The sequence below is a fragment of the Oratosquilla oratoria genome, chromosome 31 (assembly GCF_046742065.1).
Source record: "Oratosquilla oratoria isolate Oo_2021 chromosome 31, ASM4674206v1, whole genome shotgun sequence".
NCBI lineage: Eukaryota > Metazoa > Arthropoda > Malacostraca > Stomatopoda > Squillidae > Oratosquilla > Oratosquilla oratoria.
The window spans coordinates 3,181,015-3,203,105 of NC_134807.1; the positions used below are offsets into that span (position 1 = coordinate 3,181,015).

At 39.7% G+C, this 22,091-nt stretch overlaps 3 protein-coding genes across 5 annotated transcripts; all 3 read right to left on the bottom strand.

Moving 5' to 3' along the window:
* Positions 1-2,477: 2,477 nt before the first annotated feature.
* On the bottom strand, positions 2,478-4,044 carry LOC143041414 (mevalonate kinase-like). Its single transcript, XM_076213258.1, has one exon. It carries the CDS (start codon positions 4,042-4,044, stop codon positions 2,833-2,835), a length of 1,212 nt encoding a protein of 403 aa, XP_076069373.1. The 3' UTR covers positions 2,478-2,832.
* A 115-nt stretch (positions 4,045-4,159) lies between these two features.
* LOC143041413 (bolA-like protein 2) lies at positions 4,160-15,882 on the bottom strand. Of its 3 annotated transcripts, XM_076213257.1 has the most exons (3): positions 15,637-15,872; positions 5,997-6,091; positions 4,160-4,359 (listed from the first exon to the last, which is right to left on the bottom strand). In XM_076213257.1, exons 1-3 carry the CDS (start codon positions 15,700-15,702, stop codon positions 4,260-4,262), a joined length of 261 nt encoding a protein of 86 aa, XP_076069372.1. In that variant the 5' UTR covers positions 15,703-15,872; the 3' UTR covers positions 4,160-4,259. The 3 variants fall into 3 exon arrangements, with proteins under 3 accessions (XP_076069372.1, XP_076069370.1, XP_076069371.1); XM_076213255.1 differs by lacking the exons at positions 4,160-4,359; positions 5,997-6,091 and adding an exon at positions 6,725-8,744 and having other exon boundaries at positions 15,637-15,882; XM_076213256.1 differs by lacking the exons at positions 4,160-4,359; positions 5,997-6,091; positions 15,637-15,872 and adding exons at positions 6,725-8,744; positions 14,478-14,622.
* A 2,507-nt stretch (positions 15,883-18,389) lies between these two features.
* Positions 18,390-21,503, bottom strand: LOC143041415 (uncharacterized). Its single transcript, XM_076213259.1, has 4 exons — positions 21,307-21,503; positions 20,649-20,735; positions 20,129-20,539; positions 18,390-19,692 (listed from the first exon to the last, which is right to left on the bottom strand). Exons 2-4 carry the CDS (start codon positions 20,733-20,735, stop codon positions 19,504-19,506), a joined length of 687 nt encoding a protein of 228 aa, XP_076069374.1. The 5' UTR covers positions 21,307-21,503; the 3' UTR covers positions 18,390-19,503.
* Positions 21,504-22,091: the final 588 nt, after the last annotated feature.

Sequence of the window (22,091 nt, forward strand, 5' to 3'; positions counted from 1 at the left end):
CAGTGTTTAGTAACTAAACACTGCATGGGTTAAAATCGAATTTGTCAAAGACCGATGCTGTGGTGGGAAATGGAGAGTTGGCTCACTAAAAAGTGGGGAATTGGAGAAAAAAGGTTAAGAACCCCTGAGTTAGAGACAAATATAGCGAGACACATCTCCACAGCAGAGCCAGACAGCCAAAGCTGGCCTACCTCCCCCCCCCGAGTCATCCACGTGAGTGATGTAGAGAACATACAAAAATAAATCACTCCAGGCCAGGTAATTTCTTCATCCATTGACAACTTTATGGATGGGGATGACAGGTGGCAATGGACATGGAACTGCCTAGTGTAGGCCTTATGATCTCTTGCAGTCTCCTTCATTCTTGTGTAACCCCTCTTCGCTCACAACTATCTCTTCCCCTCTCCCTTCCTTGCCTGACAGATGTTACTTCCGATAACCCCCCTCAAACCTCATTCCTGGTCTTCAAAAATGTTCATACGCTTGCTTCTTTTCAGCCCATCACTGGTTTCCTCCCATCCTCCCCATTCCACATACCATCTCTGCATACTTTAGCACATCCTTGATTGATTGATTTATGGAATTTTTGGCATGAAGGCCAAGTGCCGGAGCCGGTAGGCCATTCAGCGCCAGCACGTCCTTGAATCATACCCATACTTCCTTTACTCATGTTTCTCTTTTATCACTCACTTCCTCCCATACTTCTCTCAGTTTCAGCTGGTATTCTCTATCCTTTTCATTTTTCTCATATTCAGCTTTTCTATGCCTACCTCTTCTACCTCAACTTTACCTTCATTCTTGATGTCCCTTCTATTAAATAATGATCTGGGAATTCACTGTTCTCTCCCCTGAATACATTTACCTAAAAAGACTTTTTAATTCTCGTTTTGGATACCACTATGTATTCCACTAATGCCCTTTTAACTACCCTACCATCCACAACCATGGCCCACTTATGCTTATACACATCTCTCTTCTTAAGCAATGTTCGCTAGTATCGTCTTCCTTTCAATGTACATTTAACTTCTTTCCATGAAAGTTTCGTACCATCACATACCTCCCTACAACTACATCCATTGGCTCATTTCTAACTCCAGCATCGAAATCCCCCACCACTCAATTTACATTCCTCCTTAAACTGCATACTTGTTTACAATCCAAAATTCTTCTCTTCTTTTTTGATCACTACTAGGAATGTATGCATTCACAAAAACCCCAATTTCCCATCCCAATCTCACCTTTACACTCGTTATCCTCAAAAGATACATCTCTCCACTCAACCACACATCTCTCATCACTTAACAGTGGAACTCCTCCTGACATTTTACCCACCAGGCTCCCAATTTCCAAGTTGTCCTTCCCTTTCAATTTTGTTTCACTTGGCACTAACACATCCATCTTTCTCCTCACAAACATACTACCAATCTCTTCCCTTTTACTTTCATCCATGTACATTTAACCCAGTGGCGGCGCCAGGAATTTTTAGTTGGGGAGGCTGAGCAAATTTTTGGGGGGGCTAATAGTAATATGATAATACACATATATTATCCTCATTTCAGAAGGGGAGGGGGTTAATGGTAGGGCTAGCACTGATGGCTGACAAATCTTTAGCCCTGGCAATTAAAAATTCCACTTAATAAAATTATTTCAATGAGTGTTTTAAATTTTCAATTTGCTCATTTCAGTTGGGGGGGCTAATGGGGGGGCTGGGCACTTTTTTGGTGCCGCCACTGATTTAACTTCTTCCATACAATAATGCCTATGTAGGCATGGTGAGGCACGAGTATGTATATGAGGATGCCTGCATCAGCATCTTGATCATATCTTTATTTTGTAATAGCCAAGTGACCCCCATATTCTGTGAACTGGCTCATGTTTCCTGTGGTTATTATTATTCAAAGAGAAAGAGAATGAGTAATACAGTTGTAAGTTTATATCTTATAACACGAGTATTGTGATGCATCGTCGAATCATTGTATATCAGGCAGCTGATGCTATGAGAATTTGACTCATATTGAAGAGGTAAGAATATAATTGTTTCTTTAACTGGTAGCACTAACTAGTCTCCAATATTAGTGTAGTTTGTAGAATACACTTAAATGAAAAACATGCATGCTTATTATACTGAGAACAGTAATTCATCAGTAGTTTGTGGATATAAATAAATTAAACTGAAAATGGTAAATATTAAAATAGAGAAATGATAACAAGTCCAGTTGGTGGGGATGTAGTAACTGTATAACTGGAATTAATGAGAATTAAATTTCTGAGCTAGTTAAAGTCTTATAATTTTTATACCTAATTATTTAAAGAATACCTGCATTCATAATCTTCATATTTAGTTTGCTAATACTCCCTTACCTATAAACATAAAAATTTTCATATTCCAATAACAAATATTTGTAAGCAAAGTCTACGTACGTAAAAAGACCAAAAACCCTTAAATGATTAAAATAATAGGTAATACAAACCAGAAATGCATATTAACGTTTAATCAACATAACAAAAAAGTTATTTGAAATTTTGTCTAGCTTATGTATTATTTATTTCATAATTCTAAGGTGCTCCACTAAATCTTCCATAAACTACATAACATCAAACTTTGAAATAATCTATCAACATACCACAAAAATATCAAACATTTGGTTGAATGTTTGTGGGATGCAGTACCCAATCAATAATTTCAAGGCCCAGTTGCAGAACTTAGTGGTGTTGCTGAAACCTATTAGTACTTTTCCGATAAGCGTGCTGTATCAGCTTGCCAAAACGCTTGCAAGTCAGAATAACTTTGGCAGCAGAAGCAAAGGTGTTAAGTAAAGCATGGGTCGTATGTCAAGAGACGGAAGAAGATGGCTCACGGTGTTGGCTGGGAAGCGGAGACAATGTTAGCCCGGGAGCTCCTAAACTCGTGTCCCACACCCGGTACCCTTTGTCCTCTAGCTCTGCCTTACACGCCCATACCTCTTCACCGGAGACTTCTGGATGTACAACGATAATCCCGAAACCTCCTGCACCTGCCCCAGTCAGCTTCGCATGGAGTCCGTGACTCTTAGCGATGGAGACCATCTTGTCAAGACTGTCGTGTGACACTCCAAGAGCACAAAGTAAGGACTGATTAATGTCAACAAGTTCCAGGATACGTTTGTAGGCCTCTTCCGTCTGTTCTTTGTCCCTGGCTTCAGACAAATGATGTAACACGTCAAGGGACTGCTGCGCAACACCACCAATGGCATCCAGGAGAGGGTTTATTATGTTTGGAAGCCTCTCCTTTCGTTCTTTAACACCTGCAACTATAGCCTTTGTGTCACGAGGTACACGTGTGTTGACAAGGAGAATCTGTAGCCTCGGTACTTGTAGAGGCTCCAGTTCTCCTGCCTTAAAGCTAATGGCTCCACCGTACGTGCATATTGAATTGTCAATACCTGAGGGCGTGCCATGAATTATTTTTTCACTTTCGAAAGCCCATGCTGACACGAGTTTAGAAGTCTCCTTTTTAAGGGTACCTTGAGACTCGTTCCTGCCTTCTGATACAGGAGAAAGATTCTCTCCCTTCAAATAACCAGCTAAGTGAAGCAAGGCTCCTGCTAAGCATACAGCATATGCTGCTGAACTACCTAATCCCGAACCACTGGGGACTTCACTTTTAACATCTAAGGTTAAGGCTTCAGGCTGTGGCAGTATAGAAAGGTAAAGATGCAAGAACGAGATGAGGGCCAGTCGTCTAGTCACTACCTCTTCAGCACTGAGTTTAAGGAAGCGTCTTAATACGGCAGCTTCTGCCTCGCCAAGGGGTCTGGGTTTCCCGTCCTTTGGTACGTCTATTTCCTTTCTTAGCTTCTGCAAGTCCTCCAAAGGCCAAGACTCTTTTATACCTACGTCAGGAAGATGAAGATTAATGTTCTCCCCACCTGTCGTCAGAGTAAGATTAGTCCTTAGGTCTAAACTAAGGGCTACCGCCAGTTTACCATAGACTACGGAGTGCTCCCCGTGAAGAATGACCTTCCCTGGAGAGCTAACACTTATCTTTCCCTCAACACCTTCCATTGCTTTGGCAGTGTGTTTACTACACACAACATGTGGTTGAAACGGAGGACCAAGATTAAACACCTTAAGGTGTTGACTTAGAATAGGAAAATATGCAATACATATAACTCTTAACTATTTTCTTTAACTTTATTTATGGCTTAAGAACCTGGCAGGCAGTTTCTGTCACCCAAAAATGTAATCTAACCAACTCCAAGAGGAACGTAGGCTATCACTCATTGCTGCTGTTTCTTTTCCCACTGCTCTGGTGTCAACGTCTTCATGGTGAAAGCGTGGATGACCTTCAGCTCCTCCTCTAATATGGAGTTGACCAACCTGTGAATTGAATAAAATTTAGAAATCTTCCAATCCACATGCAATTTTTTCCTACTACATACATATACCAAAGGCTTTTTTCCCCTCTTACAATGGAGGTAGCCAAAAAACAAAGGCATAAAACCACTCCCATCCCTATCACACTCCACTCCCATCCCTCTTATGTTGGTACCTCCTGGATGATGGGTCATCCCTGCATCATGTCCACTGCCCTGGGTCAGAAGCAGTGTCGCGAGACACAGCACATCCACAGCAAGGCCGCTTCATTAAATCAGTGACCCCCGCTCTCCGTCCCCTCATGCAGAAAAAAATAAGAAGACAGGGAGAAATCCCTTCGGACTGCGTCAAATTTTCTCACATATACTCCCTCACCCCCACCCATTTTCCTACTGGCACAAGGAAACAATTTTCTATGGATATTAACAGCTGCAATCATGAATCACACAAACTTCTCAATGATCAAGTATGTGTACCTGTATATGATCTAAAAACTAAGAACACAAGGAAAAGTGAAGGTTGTTAGAATGTTTTATGCCCTAGTGGTGAAACTGAAGCATAAAATCAATGGCTAATCAAGAGCTGAAAGTCTCAAAAAGTATAAGTTACTTATACAAGTCTTTCCTAACCATCCTCCTTAAAGCTGCAGCTTAGCAGAATTTGTATAAGAGTATAAAATGGAGAGAATGAATAACCTGAAACGAAAGTGAGGTTGCACCCAAGTTGTGTAATGTCACCATGGTTGTTCAACATGTATATGAATGGGATAGGGAGTGTAGTTGTTGTTGTCGTTCCCTTGACTGTCTAGACAAGCAGTTGTTGTCGGTGGTGGTGTATTTACCTAGTTGTATTTTATGGGACGAGAGCTATGCTCATAGTGACCCGTTTTCATATCTCTCCATATCCAGCGTAGTAACTGAGTTTTAGGGAGAATTTTGGAACTGTGCCTTGCTCCATTGCCTTTTACCTGATTGATACGGCAGGTGGACATGGATGACCGTTCATCCATGAGGTGCTATGATGGAAGGAATGACCAATGGATTTGGGATTAGTTTATGCATTGATTCAGCCACCTTCCTTATAGGTCTTTTGGTACATACATCTTTATCATCACATACATACATATACCAAAGGCTTTTTCCCCCTTACATGGGGGGAGGGGTTAGCCAAAAAGAAAAAGGCATAGAAACCACTCCAACACATTCCGTTTCCTATATATTACACTCCCCTCCACCCCTCTTATCTTGACACCTCCTGGATGACGGGTCATCCCTGCATCCTGTCCACTGCCCTGGGTCAGAAGCAGTGTCGCAAGACACAGCACATCCACAGCAAGGCCACTTCATAAATTTGGCTGCCCCCCCTCCCCATCCCCTCATGCAGAAAAAGAAGACGGGACTTGTTCTGATTTTTCATCTTTGCCAGGACTTCTTCCTACTGTTATCTACATTTACTTCTCCTCCCTACTACTCCTCGGTCTTCCATACATCAAAATGAATAGCAGTGCTACATCCTGACAGCGGGAAACAAGTACAAGTGTTGTAAATATGTATGTCAAAAAAGCATGCAAAATGACACGTATGAAAAAATATATAATAATAATAATAATAACAACAATAATGAAAAAAATATGCAAGTACCTGTGGCGCTGTAAAAGCGGCTTGCCTTCAAACTTTGGGGAGACTATAATCACACTGAACTTGGCTCCACATCCGTCACTAAGGTCCTCCACATCCTGCAAAGAAACAAATCCAAAACAATAATCATTCATTGCAATTTTGGCAACTATACCCAGATAAAAGCTCTTTCAAATTATCATTATATAGAAACAATACTATAAAAAATACACGAGACTAAAAAGTATAATTACCATTGTCCATATTTTAAGCTTCAGCTTTCTTTTGAAATGCTTTGCTTTTTTGTTTTCGAGACATAAAAAAAGTAAATATTTTGTTTCTATGGATTATACTACCAAAAATAAGTGTCACACATCACAATCAGCATATCAAGGATTAGTTACTAAAAGCAAACTTATGAAAAATAAAATACAGGATATGATTTTCAAATTTAATAACATGCAAACAGTCAATTTTTTATTTTAACCCTTTGGCATCTATATTCGACTCCAGTATTTATCCTGGCAAGTTTACTCAATTGACAGAAACCCATGTAGATGGCGGTATTAACTTGTTTCAAATGAACCCTGTTTTCGGGCCACTACCGGACAACTTTATTTAGTTGTGGAAAAACTCGTGTAGACATCAAAGGGCTAAAGAATAAGTCTTCAGATCATCATGCACATTTCACTCGTCTAAACATTCTAAGTAACCCTCCCCCAGTTATGAAGTTGGGGAAAATGAAACGTATATTATAATCTCCAAATTTATTTTACCTTTTGTTTATATAATCATTCACACTGAAAAATTACAGAAATATCCTCATTAGGTCCATCTCAATTGATAAACAAGAACTGCATTACTGATTTCAGTTGTTCAAAAACTGCAGATCTACTTCAAAAATGAAAAATATCTAAAATGGAAGTACACATAACCTAAAAACAAATATAATGTTCTCTCAGACTCAACTATTTCATATATAAATTATCATCCCTAACCCACCAAAGGAATTAAAAAACATATAATTTACAGGAAGTTTGGTGAAATACTGCTGATATCTGTTTGATTGGCTACACCTTACTGTGCTTTCATTTTTGTATATCCTACTGATGAAGTAGTGAATTGTCTATAGTGGAAATACAAACAAAATACAACAAAATGCCCACAAGAATAGAGGGCAATTAACACAGTAAACAAGTCTGGAAGCTTTGGAGGAGGATGTAAAGTTAGCGTAGCAATACTGAGGGCGGAGAGACCCATCATCGAGAGCACAAACAAGATCTGTTGGGTATTCCAACGGGCCTTTGTGTCCTTAATACTTTCTATGGATGAGAACATCAGGTAGGTCAAGACTGTAAGGGCAACTGTAGGAAGACCTAATCCATCTTTCAACAACAATGGCAACATACTTATAATGGAGACGATTAAGAACCACATCACCACAAAGAATTCTTCCACCATAAGAAGACAGGCTGGAATAGTTGCGAGGAGGATAGTCTTTTCGTGAACATGGAAACTGAACAGAAAGAAAATCAAGGAACTGTTAACGAGAGCATATCGAAAGTGTAGTTTGCTCGGGGACATAAACAAATGAAGGCTAGATGGCAGCATGGACACTGTTGTGCATAGGAGGCATCCAAGAGCCATATTACCATTTGGAATGTAATTCTTAATTCTAAACAACACTGACAAACTAAACCAGATACTGGCAACCTTATCCTCGAAAACACCCCGGTTCAGTGGAAAGATTCTTCTTACCACCTGAAGAACTACATCTTTGTCCATCAGGAATGGGCTCCAGATTATTACAAACGTGAGAAGAACCGTTAGCCCGATTGCCGTTAGCTTGAAGAGAGAATCCTTCAATGAATTTTGACTCTTGCAAACCCCAAGAAGATAGAAGAAAAATGGAAGAGCATGATAAAGTTCCATCTGCTTATAGTTCAGGGCCATGACAAAAAATGCGGACCCCAGGCAGTCCTTCCCTCCCATGAGAAAAGACACTGCACCTATGAAGAGACCGAGGGAAGCATTATTATACTGGAAATGCCCATAATCGATAAGATATATTCCCGGATAAAGTAGAAGGGCAAGGCCATAAATATGTTTATACTTGCCACTAACTGCGCTGCATCTGCTCACGTATTTCATGAATAGAATAACAGCAGGAACGTACACCAAAATATCAATCACAAACACAGTCGCTCTCATAAATAATTTGTGATGGTAACTCTCATAACCCCTGGAGGTGTGTAACGACACAAAGTCAGGATTTATTTTCTCTGCAACGATGCCACACAAATAACTATGATATGCTGTGAGAGGTGGGTAGTCTAAACCCCAGTAAAGCAAATCGTTGTCTGTTGAATTGACATACCATGATTTGAGAGGCAAGTTTGTCGTTATTTCTTGCCAATGTCTCTGTGCTTCATAGTCACCGAACATCGGAGGAATTCCTGCTCCTGAGTACGGGTGTAGGGACACGCACCAACGCAGTAGAAATCCACTCAAGGTGATGAAAGCCAATGACTTTTCCATCTTTTACTGTGCTCGTTGTATAGTCAGCTTTAAGTACGTCTCTGTTCTATTTTACAGTTAGTTGTTTTAAGCAGGGATGATGAAACATGTCTTGAAATGTACAATGAATCCTGTAAAGTGTTCAAGTGTATGACTGCAGTACTTCTTGTTGAAAGAGTTCCAAGACAACGGACTATTCCAGTCTCAAGTTGGGTCTTCCAACCATCCAGGAGCTTCTTCTTACTTGAATGCCTCCTAAAAGAAAACCAAGCAATCAGCGGACTTTGCAAATATTAGGGTAATGGTGAGAAATTTGTTACAAGTTCAAAAACATTCAACACATGGCAATACTTAAATCTAGCACCTGCTTGCATTAATACATCTTAGTGTATTTTTCTCCTTGATTTAAAAATCTATCATTGGGTGAAAATCAAAACCATGGCAGACAAAGACAGTAGCAGGAATATTTGGAATTTGGTACTAGAGTAGATGAGACTGTATGTCTGCTACTATCCATCATAGTAATAGAGGAGGCAATTTGAGAAGCAAGAAGTAGAGTTACAGGAGTTCTAAGAATGTGCTGATGACTTAGTGTTGTTGGCAGAATCACAGCAGGAAATATAGGAAGTACTTGACAGATGGAAAGGAGTGAAAGTAATAGGATTAGAAATAAATTTGCCAAAAACAAAGATAAAGACATCCCTTAATACACATAAAAATAAAAAGCTTGAGGTTATGTATTTAATTCCAATTGGGTCTGGGAGTGTTGAGAGGTCTAATGGATTAGGTTGATGGATTTATGAAAATTTTGGCTTGAAGGCCAAGCGCCGAAGCCGGTAGGCCATTCAGCGCATATCTATCATATACAAATAAATAAATGAATCAAGTAAAACAGTAAAAGCAACTAATGAATTAGGGCAAGTGTATGCAACAGACCCATGCAGGTCTAGTTTGTTCTTGGGTGAGAAGTGTGTATGGGGGAGGGGGGGAAGGTCACATATTTAGAGCATGGAACTGGTGCAAGAATGGAGTGGACTTCAGCCTGGACCTTACTATCTGAGGAAGCACAAATTCTGGTATGCAGGGAGGACAGGAATAAAATTATCCAAGTGCTTGGGATGAGGTCCCTTTAGTGGCTCTTCTGAGGTGAGAGCATCAATGTGATTCATTTTAATCATTGTTTCAGCTGCGGAATCTGGTCTTCTTGGTTGAGGGTGATGGGACAAATTGGGGGAAGGAGGGGGTAGATTTATGATAGATGGACTAGGTTAGTGTGAATCAGGGATAGCAATGCATTAAAACATAGACTCTGGAGGTAAAGATGGAGAGAAATTAAGAAACAAGGACCACTGGCTGACAGGAGATGACCCTACCAGGCAGCTGGTAAGAAGATGAAGAAGAGGAGGACTGGAGGTTGTGCAGTGAGCTTCCCTATGTTGTTTATGGCATCTCTTTGAGAAGCTGCTTTGGGAATCTTGGGGGGAGGAGGTTGTGCCTTTATGGTGGAGAAGCACTTCTACATGCGATTCCAGGTTCCGCCATTATGGACCTCACCTAAATATGGGGATCTTGGGAGCTGATACGTTCCAAGTCTGAGGATTTTACAATCAAAGTAGGACACTGTGTAGATTAAAGAGGATACTGTATTCCTTGCATTCCAAAGAGTCTATTCAGGGGGCAGGGGCGGGGGGCACAAACAGGAATTCCCAAGTGTGACGTGTTAATTTGACCACCAATTATCAGATCTTCACTGTCACCTGTCACCCAGTGACACTTTGGCATGGTAACATGGGGAGATAATGCTGCCATGTGGCAATAGAATTTTTTCAAATCATTGTTATAATCCTAAAAAACTGATACTCATTGTACTACATAGCTCCTTTACTATATATACAGGAGAGAGAGAGAGAGAGAGAGAGAGAGAGAGGTATTAAGATTCATTTGGCAGAATGGCTTACGACAAATGCCACACTTTGAACAGACTCCTTGAAGAGTAAGAACTACAGTTTGTGCAGTTGGGTGGGTTTAGGTACAGAAGACAAGTGTGCAGTGAGCACACAGCGCACACATGTGCCTGCTGGCAGTTAAAACTTCAAGGCAGGCAGGTATTTTATGCACATATGAGTCAGATGTTGTAGCCAGTAAAGCATAAAAAATAATTATCAGTATGGGAGTTGGGATTTATAGTTTATTTACTCTGTATGAAATATTCTTACTCCTCTTTGACCCACGAGTTCTTTTAACTTCTTCAATACGAGTCAAATTCTCACAGGCAGCATCAGTTGCCTGATGTATGATAATTAGATGATACACCACAATAATCACATTATAAAATAAGTTACCGCTATACAGTACTACCTCTCATTAACGGACGTTAATTAGCTGTGTTTTTGGTGTTTTTGGTGTTTCTGGTGCTGTTGTTTAGTGCTGTGCAATCACTATGCCACCCAAAAACCACTCAATATCAACGGATTATTCACATCAATGGACACCTTTATCCCCCTTTTTAGTCCATTAATGAGAGGTAGTACTGTATCACTCATTCTCTTTCATTCTAAATACACTATTATCACAGAAAATATGATCAGGCCAGTTCACAGAATATGGGGTCACTCGGCTACTACTACGAAATAAATGTAATCAAGATGCCAATGCCGGCATTCTCATATAACCACTCAGGTTTCATGATGCCTACGTAGGTGTCATTATATGGAAGGGTAAAAGTTGTCTCAGGGTAGTCCCAGTCATGAGATGTTTACTAATACTGTTATTTAATGTTGGACGGGGTTCCTTTTGTATGGGGGTATCAGCAAGGGTTGCATGGGACTGTACTACCATAGTGGGTTCTTGATTCCAAGTTAGGGATTTATTTGCTTTGGAGCACATTTGGTAGGGTTTTTCACATGAAGTAATTTAGTCTATTCACTTTAAAGGAATACTCTGTAGTAAGATATGGTCCGCTGTTGCCAATTAGAGCCAAGATTTTCAGATAACCCAACTTGGGGACCATTTCATCTCAATATGAGTTGAGATGGAAGCTTATCAAATGGGGGCAAGTCTAAGAACCCAATCTCGTTTAGCAGGAATGAAATAGTGGTCAAGGATTGTGGCTTCATTTAGTTTTAGTGCCAGTGGCAATAATTTCCTTTCATGAGAGTGGAGGGGGGACATTAATTGCCACCATATTATCATCTAAAATCTTTTGGGGGATGGCATCACAGATCAGGGCAAGGACACAGAGATGAGGCTTTGTTGGCTTAGGAGGGCTGCTGTTTTCCCCATGTTTTATTATCTCCATTGTTCATGTTGCAGTTAAGATAACTTTGCTGTGGGTGGCTCCCTCGCCAAACAAGCTTGAAGGGAATTTAAGGCATCTTTCTTGGCCCCTTCCCTATATAGGTTCAACAAAAACAAACTTGAACAGGGTTTCTCGCTGTGTACACTGTTTCTGAGTTGTGCTGCTCCTGCAGTCTCAATACAGGATGACTGCTTCGCCTGCACTGCCTGTTGTATGAATTGTGACTATGAGCTTTCTAAAATCAGGATATCTTGGCCCTGTCATCACGTACCATAACCCAAGGACGGAGTTAGTAGAAGAATGAAGTTATTAGACAGCTGGAGGAGAGTTCTGATAATGACTGAATACACTATCAGTCATTACTTCACACTTAGCATCAACTTTCCTGATGGAAGTCTATACCATGGGCACCACAAGGTAGTGAGGTCAAACTTCAGGAATAAAAGTCTACTGAAGACAAATACTCCAAGAAACTTTCGAAAAAGGAGCATCAGTGATATTTTTCATATTTTTTCCATTATCATGATATTTTTTTCACTTAAAATATCCATGTTTATAAAAAGGACCATCACGTGCAATTTTGAAGCAGAAGTTTGCCAATTTATACATCACAGGAAATGCATTAATTCTTGGAAAAATGTTAAATTGATATCATTCATATAAACAAACGACTTTCAATTAAGATGGTGTTGAGTTACAGTAGTTCTTGTTTCATGTAATGGATGTATGTGAAATTTAAAAAATACTTAAATGTACACTCCTCACAGAAAACAATGGTTCCAAAGTGACACCCCCATCCCCACTATTTGTAAAACCCACTGCTAACATCGAAGCCTAAATCACAAATGGTGAAGTTGAACTTGTACCATCCCAACACATTTGAGGACCAAAATGAAAATAAGCTTACATGCTTTTTTGTGTTATCCTCTGTAATTGTAATTGTTATTCCAAACTATGTGTTCTTTTCAGTATCTGCACTTCATGTATATTGATTCAATGCCAAATAAACTATTATTATTAACAAACTTTCACTTCCCACAAAATGGATATCCAACAACATTTTGTTCTACTACTAAACCTCCCCTCCCAGCATATTTGCCCACAGTACAATCATTACAGTCAGTGAGTCCATTGCCCCTGGTCTCTGTTGCTAAAGACCTGTGTCCTTCAGGTAACTGGCAACAGCCTCTGGGCAGAACCATAAGTCACCCAGGGAAGAGATATTGTGATGTTTTCTAGGGATTGTTGTATATGTCCTGTGTCCTCTGTGTGGTGGTTACATTTGGGGCAGTTTGAATCTGTAGCCAGGCATATTCAGTGTTGCAACTATAAAACCCGGATGATGTCCTGAGCACAGGATACTTCTACAGTATGTATGGAACAACAGGAACAGTAAATACGATAACAATGGCACAGCAGCAGAACCAGCAGAGATGACAATCAGCAAAACACTAACCACCTAATAGAGACAACCAAAGAAAGATAGACACTTTTCTTTTTTCTTCTCACATAAATGTGTATTCTCATGTCCCTTCTCATATTCTCTCTCTTTTTTTGGTCAGTTCATGTGTGGAGGTCACTGATCGATAATGTATAGTGCTTGTGCACTCTGTTATATTTAGTTTAATATTAATTAATAATACTTTAGTTTACATACACTAATAACTATAAAATTAGTGGATGGAACACATTGATAATTTTGCCTCAAGTTTCACTAATTGGAAGAAGTAAGAGGAAGTAAGAAGAAGAAGAAGAAGAAAGAAAAGTGAAATCTGTTTTCCCAGAATTGTATATGCTTTTTCTAATTAACTTCTTGGATCTACATCTTCATCTATCAACTGAAAGTCAGGTGCTACATTATCAATTTTTCCTAAAGAGCATGTGAACTTATCAAGTCAATTATATTGTGTTCTTTGATATGCACAAAATCCAATCTCAATGGAACACCGTCTCGTCTTCTGTACGTGTTTGACCCACTGGGTCACTGTTATCTGCTGCAATGTTCATCAGAGTATTACACTAAGTCTTTACAATCCCCTCAATTCAGCTCTACAATTAAAATCTCCAATTAGGATTATATTGTCACTTCGTTCAATAACTTTACTTAAGAGAAAGGATGCAACAGACAAAATTTTTTAAATATTTCAGCTTTGTTCCAGGCCCTTGTCTTAAGGGGAATATACTATGATTTTTTTTTTTTTTTATTCTAAATCTCAGACTTATTGTTTCAGCCTTACATTCACCCGATATCATTACTAAATTTTTAGAAGTACACATCTATCCAATATAGCAATGGAAATTTAAATATTAATTTTGTAAATTATAATACATCAACATATGTTTTTCTTGGCAGGAATCAATAACAGAAAATTTTGCTAAAAGTGATAAAAAAACAAACATAGCCACTTCGACTGCTTGAGATGCCATCTTTGTTTTGTCAGATGTGGAGGCCAAAGAAATGAAATCATGATAAATTCATCCATTCAAACCTAACCTACATTTAGTAATGTGGTACCTGTGATTCTAGAAGACATTAGGGTTATCGTCTTTGACCTCTGAATCTATCAAAAGAAAAATAGCATCTAAAGAAGTTGACAAGACTTCATTTGTTTGTGTATAGCCTTACGCAAAGTTTTCTTTTATTGATTTCTGCCATTAAAAACATTATGTTAATATAACGACACCCTAACCTGCTCTCTTGCCAATCAGGTTAAGGAGTCGCTACTTGTGGTGAAGGTCGAAGGGATGGTGGTTCAAACCCTGCCATCATTGAAGTTGAACCAAGGGCATGGTTCATTAAATTCCATGCTACAAAGTCCTCTGTAAGGGGCACCATCCTAGCCTCCTGGTAGGAGAGGAATTTGTGATGTGAAACCAAATCATCAAATCACATTTAATTTCTAAGCTATATCATGTAGGTGTGCACTTCTAAAAAATACCATATAATTTTATTCAATATCATTATCAAAATATCATTCCATGGTTGATGTAAAATTCGTTAATTTGAATCTCAGGCTCGTTTCTGAGACCAGGTACTATGCACCTCCCTTCGGAGATGATTATTGGCTCGTTTTAAACAAAGATGCTCTTGTGACAGTCTCTGTTAATGATGCACACTTGGGGTACTTCTGATTTCTCTCTATTGCGGGGCCATTTAGTCCCTCGGAATGTATACCTTCAGCATACAGACATACACCCCTAAACCCCAATATTTCTACATCCTCATTACCCAAAGAGCCTAAATACCTATATGGAGTGTTACTCACAATATAAAACCTAGAAAGTTTTCCACATTGAATACGATTTTATCTATGGAATCCGTAGTATGCATGCACAACTTTTACTTTTTGTGCATATATCATTCCTTTACATTCTTATTTGCTTATAACACTGTATTACTATGTAAATAATGTATGATTCAGACTACAGAATTTTTAGAACACATGCAGAATCAGAGCTCAAGGAAAAGGAAACTACATTGAAATGCCACTGCCAATAGCGGGTATATTATACTTAGTGACCATTGCCCCTTGGCATTGTGCATGCACAACTGCAAGATACTATACATCATGTAGACATGGTCACTGTCATTCTAATAACTTCCATGGCTTTCCATCAGAAAGGAGGTTGTTAGTTACGGAAAAAAAAAAAAAAAATACAATGACATACCTAGCCAAGTGAATACTTAGTTTATGAAGCAAAAATTACCACTACAGAGGCCAAACTAGCTGTCTAAATGACTAAGTACTCTTTCGAGGTAGACGAGGCGGCTCTGATGGAATGCCTCACTGCAACAGATTAGATTTGGTTTCAAATCTCAGTCAACATTACGAGAGGAAAGCGTCTTACTACATGTGATGCATCCAGCTCCTTGGATAGCTTGTCCTTTATGTACTGCTCACTATAATTCGACATAACTGATGGGATAAATATCACGTCTATCTCATCAGTTGGAAGGTTAACCGGTCTCGGATAATGCTGTATGTTGCCTTCAAGTTGCTAATCTAATGAGCTATGTGGATGCTGAGCCGCTGATGCAGCTGTCTATGTCACCGATAACTTTACGTTTCTACTGCCACGCAATCGAGGAGCAAAGTAATCACAAATGCCTGTCTTGTGGTGTTGTATAAAAATCAGTCAACTTCAGGCTGTTTTATATTATATAATAATACAGTTTAATACCATAACAAATATTAGTGCCCATGGTATGAAGACAAGAATTGTACAAGGTATGAAAGATAATTCAAATGCCAAAGTGTTCACTCTTGTATGTATACAAACATTTGACAGTTTGACACGAGAGATAATAACTGTCGTATAACAGACCTCTATCTTTACAAAGGCAAAGCATGCCGACAGGAGACCTTTTGATCCATATCTAGGTCGGATGCAAAAAAAAAAAAAAAAAAATCATATTAATAATAAATTAAAACTATAACAATGTAAATAACAATTAAAATACATAAATAAATGCATTGGTATAGTTGAATAACAAACAAACAGGTAAATAGTAAATGATAATAAATTGACATATAACTAATAATAAATGAAAATCAGACAGACAAATTATAACAAAACAAAAACAAATAATATAACATAAATTATAATAATTACAGCATCTTACTTAGGTATTTATCTAAATGATTCTTAAAGCTTCGAACTGAACTACATTGCACTACCTGTGCAGGAAGTTTATTCCATTCATTAACTACACGGTTGGCAAAGTTGTTTCTACCTACTTCTTATATATTTCTTGAACTATTGCAATGATTTACTCTTTTGTTAGATAAAAACACTTAGTCATAAGTCTTGTTAAGCAAGTGTTGATTTTAGTCAAATGTTATGAGAAAGAACAGTACCTTTGGAATAAGAATGTCTTGTTCATATTTATATATGTGTGGTAAGTGCCAAACACGCAGTATTTTGGTAGGAGTTTATTGCGGAGATCTACACACAAGTAAAGGCCTGTCTACACGAGCGGGCCTGATCGGCGGGCTTGCCCGTTAACGGGCATATTTGACGGGCAAACGATCAAATTGCCCGAAAGGCCGCCGAGCGAAATCACTGAGCTGGTGCCCGGTAGCTGGAGTTTCTACCCTGCCAGACGCAAGATAATATCGTGAACCCACAGCGGACATTCATCCCACATTCCACGGCATAGTAGCACAGTGAACATTTAACGATGGCAGCCCAGGATAACTCTAGTGAGCCACCGACAATGCTAGGCACCATGGTTCTCGTACAGCACTCCACCCGCTACTGGCAACATCGTCGGGCAGGCCCAGCTGTTCATCACTTCGGTCGTGTGGACAACATTCACGGGCAGGCCCGCGAGAATTTGCCCGTTAACGGGCAAACCCGCCGATCAGGCCCGCTCGTGTAGACAGGCCTTAAGACAGGAAGTGATCTGTCACAAGCGAATGCTTGGGGGGCCTAGCTGGGCATTAAGACGCGCCCGTGGCCTACTTTCTGTTACATTGTTGCTAGGCGGGAAAAAGATTGGGCAAAACAATACATACTAACATATCTAGGTATATACATAGAAATATACAGCAACAAGAGAACAATTACATATAATGATGAATATGCATGCAAAATGGTTAAGGGTAACATATTTAGTTCCTTAATTTAATTCTATGACGTGTACAATTGGCATAGACGCATACGCGTTTAGCGTACGCCTAATGACGTATATATATTCGGTTATATAATTATGTATAGGGCACTTATATAATGTAATGACTACATAGGCTTACTTATACAATACATTTACAATAGATATATGTTGATATTAAGTACTCATGTATAATAAAGAAGTATGATATATACAATAAAGGAGATACATATACAATAAATATATACAATAATTAAGTAAGGAAGGGCTTGGCTACATATGCATATGCACGAGAAATCACAAACTCGTGATTCTAAATATGCGGAAAAACCACCAAGGAAGAAAAGATAAACTGATGACCAAGCGCTTTCGACTATTCAGGCATCCTCAGGGTACATGAACCCTGAGGATGTCTGAATAGACGAAAGCGCTTGGTCATCTCAGTTTATTTTTCCTTGGTGGGGTTTCCGCATATATATATATTAAATACTGGTGTAGTGGTTACCAGCGAGGACTCAATGGCATCGTAGACCTAACAGACTCCCGCTCAGGACTCGAAAGCTTCGTTAACACTGCAAACCGTTACTGTTCCCCTTGAATAAGGGGGATGTGGTTCGCTATGATTTGGTACCACGTGGTGGGCTTGTGATCAACAGCTATTACGCTCCCGAATGAGAGTTCATATGTTAAGCCACGTCCACACGGTCGAGCACTGTCCGCCGGGCACGAGGGCTTTGCTCGACAACGGGTAATTTCATCGGGCAAACCATCAAACTGTCCGTTCCCGGCGCCATTTGCGGGCAGTGGATGGAGGGCTGACATCGCTGCCAAACGCATGAGGTGAGGTGCGAGCAAAGTTAGCAAACCCGTTCAGTACAGACCGAAGTTACCTTACTACCATGTCCGCACCTAGTACCAGTGTGTACTGGTCTCGACAAGACGTGCTATGCTTTTCCTCATATTTGTCTCTTGCCTTTGTATATATGGCTCCACTTTCGAAAGGAGAAAAGAAAAGCTGCTTATGTTCATTCTCATGTAACTGCAAAACAATTGTTCATTTTCATCCTGCAATTCACGTAGGATTGTCACTGAGCTTCCCATTAAATCACGTCTTTGTAACCACTCCCGGCATCAGGCATGGCTCCGTGATTTCTTGTTTTTCTTTTTAATGCAGGCAGCAATTATAATGCTGTGAAGAGCTACCTTCTTTCCAATTATGGCGGGAACCATGGTTATCGTACCGCACTGAATCACTCCCTCCCAACTTCTGCTTGCGGCCAACTAACCTCCAACCACCATCGTCAGCCGTGTGGACACTTTGCGGACTTTGCCCGGTAAGGGCAAAGTCTGCCAGGCACAGCTCGACCGTGTGAACGCGGCATAACGCAATCTATGGGTTATGCTGTAACCGGGCATGCACACTATCCTCTTCCTTAAGGGGACTAGTGACTGTTTGTAGTAATTTTCATTTATTTTTTCAATCCGAGAGAGCAGTTTGCACTCGGAACTTGAAGCGTGGGAATCAAAACGCTGAATTAGAGCTATGCTGGTGGGTACCGTCTGTAGTTTCCAGACTTGGAGGTTCCAAAGGCGTAGGTGATGATAAGCAAAGATTGGATGGAAACTTTGATATATAACAGAACTTAAAAATTAAGATGCTTGGTTGGTTATTCGCAACCGACCCAACATCGAGGAGATATTAAAAGTGGAAGACCTATCCATATTTATTAAAAAATACAAAAGTGTAAAGTACATGTTAAAAATACACGATAAAGTCTAAACTTTTTTACAAATCTGGGTTATGAAAATACGATTAAATCAAATTGGCAATCTGGCGAATGAACGAAAATTCAAACACTATATAGTAGATAAAAGAATGCAAGTTTACTTGTTAAACATATTTTCACTGTCGAATTGAACGCACTACGAGACCTCCCTGACATGTACTAGCTTGCCCGATTTCTTTAAACTCGTTGGCCTGGTTCATCTGCACAAAATCCGAGGGAAAAAAATGCATACGTGTGGTTCAAATCCCTTGGGATTTTCAGTACCAATTTGGTGTTCAACATCTACAAAAGTTTAGTCTTCGATTTGCACAAAGATCAGAAACTCTTTGATCGCCTCGGGCGCACGGGACTGCAGAGAGCGCAGAAGATTCGTCTGCACTCCTGCCAGTGCACCATGACGCTTCTGGCAGTGATGCACTGCCGATTGGAGCACGTAAATCCGTCGTTGCACAGTCTCATGTGACTCAGTAACTTCTTTATCGGAGGACACGTCTTCAGTTTGCACTGGAAGAAGAATAAGTATTAAAAAGGAAAATATGTACAAGTGTCTCCACCCCTCCCCCCAAAAAATGTACCGTTGAATCCATTGGTCTGTCATTATACGCCTGGAGAAATGGTGGTCCTCAGTTTGAATTTTTGCGAACGTGCAGGGAGAGCTAGACTAAGGGGAAGGTTATATATTTTTTATTCGTCAAGTATTTTTTGAGTGAAAATTAGCCTCCAGAAAATAAATAAATGCGTGACTAGTTCATAAGGTATATTACAAATCCCTTACCCAGTCAACATCCTATACATGCAGATAGGAGGAACGAGCACTCCCGTTTTGTAACTATGATAAAAGCACCCCCCACACATATACACAAAAGAAAATAAAGAATATTAGAAAATAACCAATAGAATAAACAAACAAAATTTATGGAACAACATTGCCTATGCTTACCTCCGCAGCTGTCAGACTTTTTCGAAGACTACAATTATGCCCGTGGTGAAGCATGAGCATCAACCTCGCAGCCTCCGACCGATTTTTGAGCTCTGGGTACCCCGTGGGTTCGTCCTCCGGGTACTTGTCCTTAGGAGACAGAGACAGCCACATTAAGAAGAAAGCAGGTTTGCCTTGCCAAACCGGGAAGGTTGGAAACCGAACAAGTTGAGGCGCGGGAGAGTCGACGGGGTCCCCGTTCGAGGCTAGAACAGAGGAGCAGAGTGTGCACTTGGCCACAGCACAGTTCTGCCAATGGGAGACTACCTCCCTGGACGATACACAGTGAGGTTTTTCGCACGTTCTCCCTTCTGTGCACGAGGACATGTGGACCAAGATTTCCTTGAAGAATTTGCAGTAATCCAGCTTGCACTGAGAGAAAGAAAAGTACAACGTCACAAATGAAACACGGGGCATTTGGTTACAATTGTCCAAAACAGGTGATTGGAAATGGAGGACGAAGCGTTTTTTCGGGTCTTACCGACGAATTTTCGGTTTCCAGACAATTGCAAGCGTGAACGAGGTATTGCAACTGTTTCTTAATCATTTTGTCAGAGTCTGAGGCCATCTGGAAAGGCAGAAAGATATTAGATGCGAAGAAGACCAGTGTTAGTTTCCTTGTCCCCTCAAAAGTGACAACTAAAATATGATGAATCTAATTGAAAATAAGATAAGGATACCGTTCACCAGCCTACCATACATCATTTGTAATATACTAACACTGGAAACTCAGCAAGTTACACGTTATGTAATAAATAAGAATTGATCTTACAGTTCTCTTAAGGGGGTGACAGTTGTTCTTAATTATATCCCGGACAACTTTTTCATCATTATTATATGAATCACTGAAGGTGTTACGATAGAATATATTAATGAAATTAGGCTTATTGGCACACTGGTTAGACCCAAGTTCCCTCATCATCTTGTTAATTATGTCGTCAGTCACGGTTGCCATGAACCATTGTTGGATACACCAGATGTACTCTCAGCCGAAGACTAACTTTGCAATTAGGTAAATACTGGGTAATTACACTTTACCTACACATACTTTTCCATTTCTTCCTGTAGTAGATAACAAATTATATAATCGCATACGCAAGATATCCATGAAAATGGGAAAATAGATCATAATGACTTACCTTTGGATACGGCTAGGCTAGGATTACCACCAACAATAGTGTTCAGTATTGTAGTTAAAATCAACAACAGTGGCAACAATTAACGGTCCACGTTCGGATTTAAATATATGTTGAACTTTTGACCAGAAGTTTGTAATATTAATAAACTTTAACGGTTTTCAAATGGGAAGAACGACATACGACCTCCTCGGCCTACTCTGTATGTGAACAGTTTATGAACTGATTGGGACTCAGTACTCACTGTCATTGTGTGTCCAGATTTTGCGCGATTGTCACAAAACAAATGACGTCATATTTCAACTTTTAAGCCTTCATAGCAGCTTAAGAAGACATAAACGTTATCAAGATTTTTTGACAATAAAATTTGCTACTTATTATTTTTTTCTTACAAAATAAACAATACTACAATTATTCACAATTGCATTCCAAACGCATGCGCTGTGAAACTTTCCTCTAATCACTGTCACTACGGTGATGGGGTGTTAGGTCAGGTGAGCATAGTTGTGTTGAGGACGCGTTTGAGGAATGGTGGCGGCACACAAGGCCAGCATGCTACTTGCTTTTGCTACTTCGTTTAAGCGGAAACGATCTTGGTTACAATATTCTAGAATTCGTAAGAACATCTCAACAATTTTGTGTCTAGCATTCGTCCAAATGAAACTTCTATTAGTTCAGTCTCTCATTCTATGACACAAGAGTAATTTGACATTTGGAAATTTTGAAAAAAATCGTAACCGAAGTCATTTCTACAAGTACCATGCAAGCGAAAAATGCATAGTGTGCTG

Bases quoted from the DNA above. Each gene is read 5' to 3' on its own strand.
- LOC143041414 (XM_076213258.1), bottom strand. From the start codon at position 4,044: ATGGAAGGTGTTGAGGGAAAGATAAGTGTTAGCTCTCCAGGGAAGGTC.
- LOC143041413 (XM_076213255.1), bottom strand. From the start codon at position 8,510: ATGGAAAAGTCATTGGCTTTCATCACCTTGAGTGGATTTCTACTGCGT.
- LOC143041415 (XM_076213259.1), bottom strand. From the start codon at position 20,735: ATGGCCTCAGACTCTGACAAAATGATTAAGAAACAGTTGCAATACCTC. The intron at 20,540-20,648 runs GTAAGACCCGAA...TCTTTCTCTCAG, and splicing joins TGGAAACCGAAAATTCGTCG to TGCAAGCTGGATTACTGCAA. The intron at 19,693-20,128 runs GTAAGCATAGGC...TTCTTCTTCCAG, and splicing joins AAAGTCTGACAGCTGCGGAG to TGCAAACTGAAGACGTGTCC.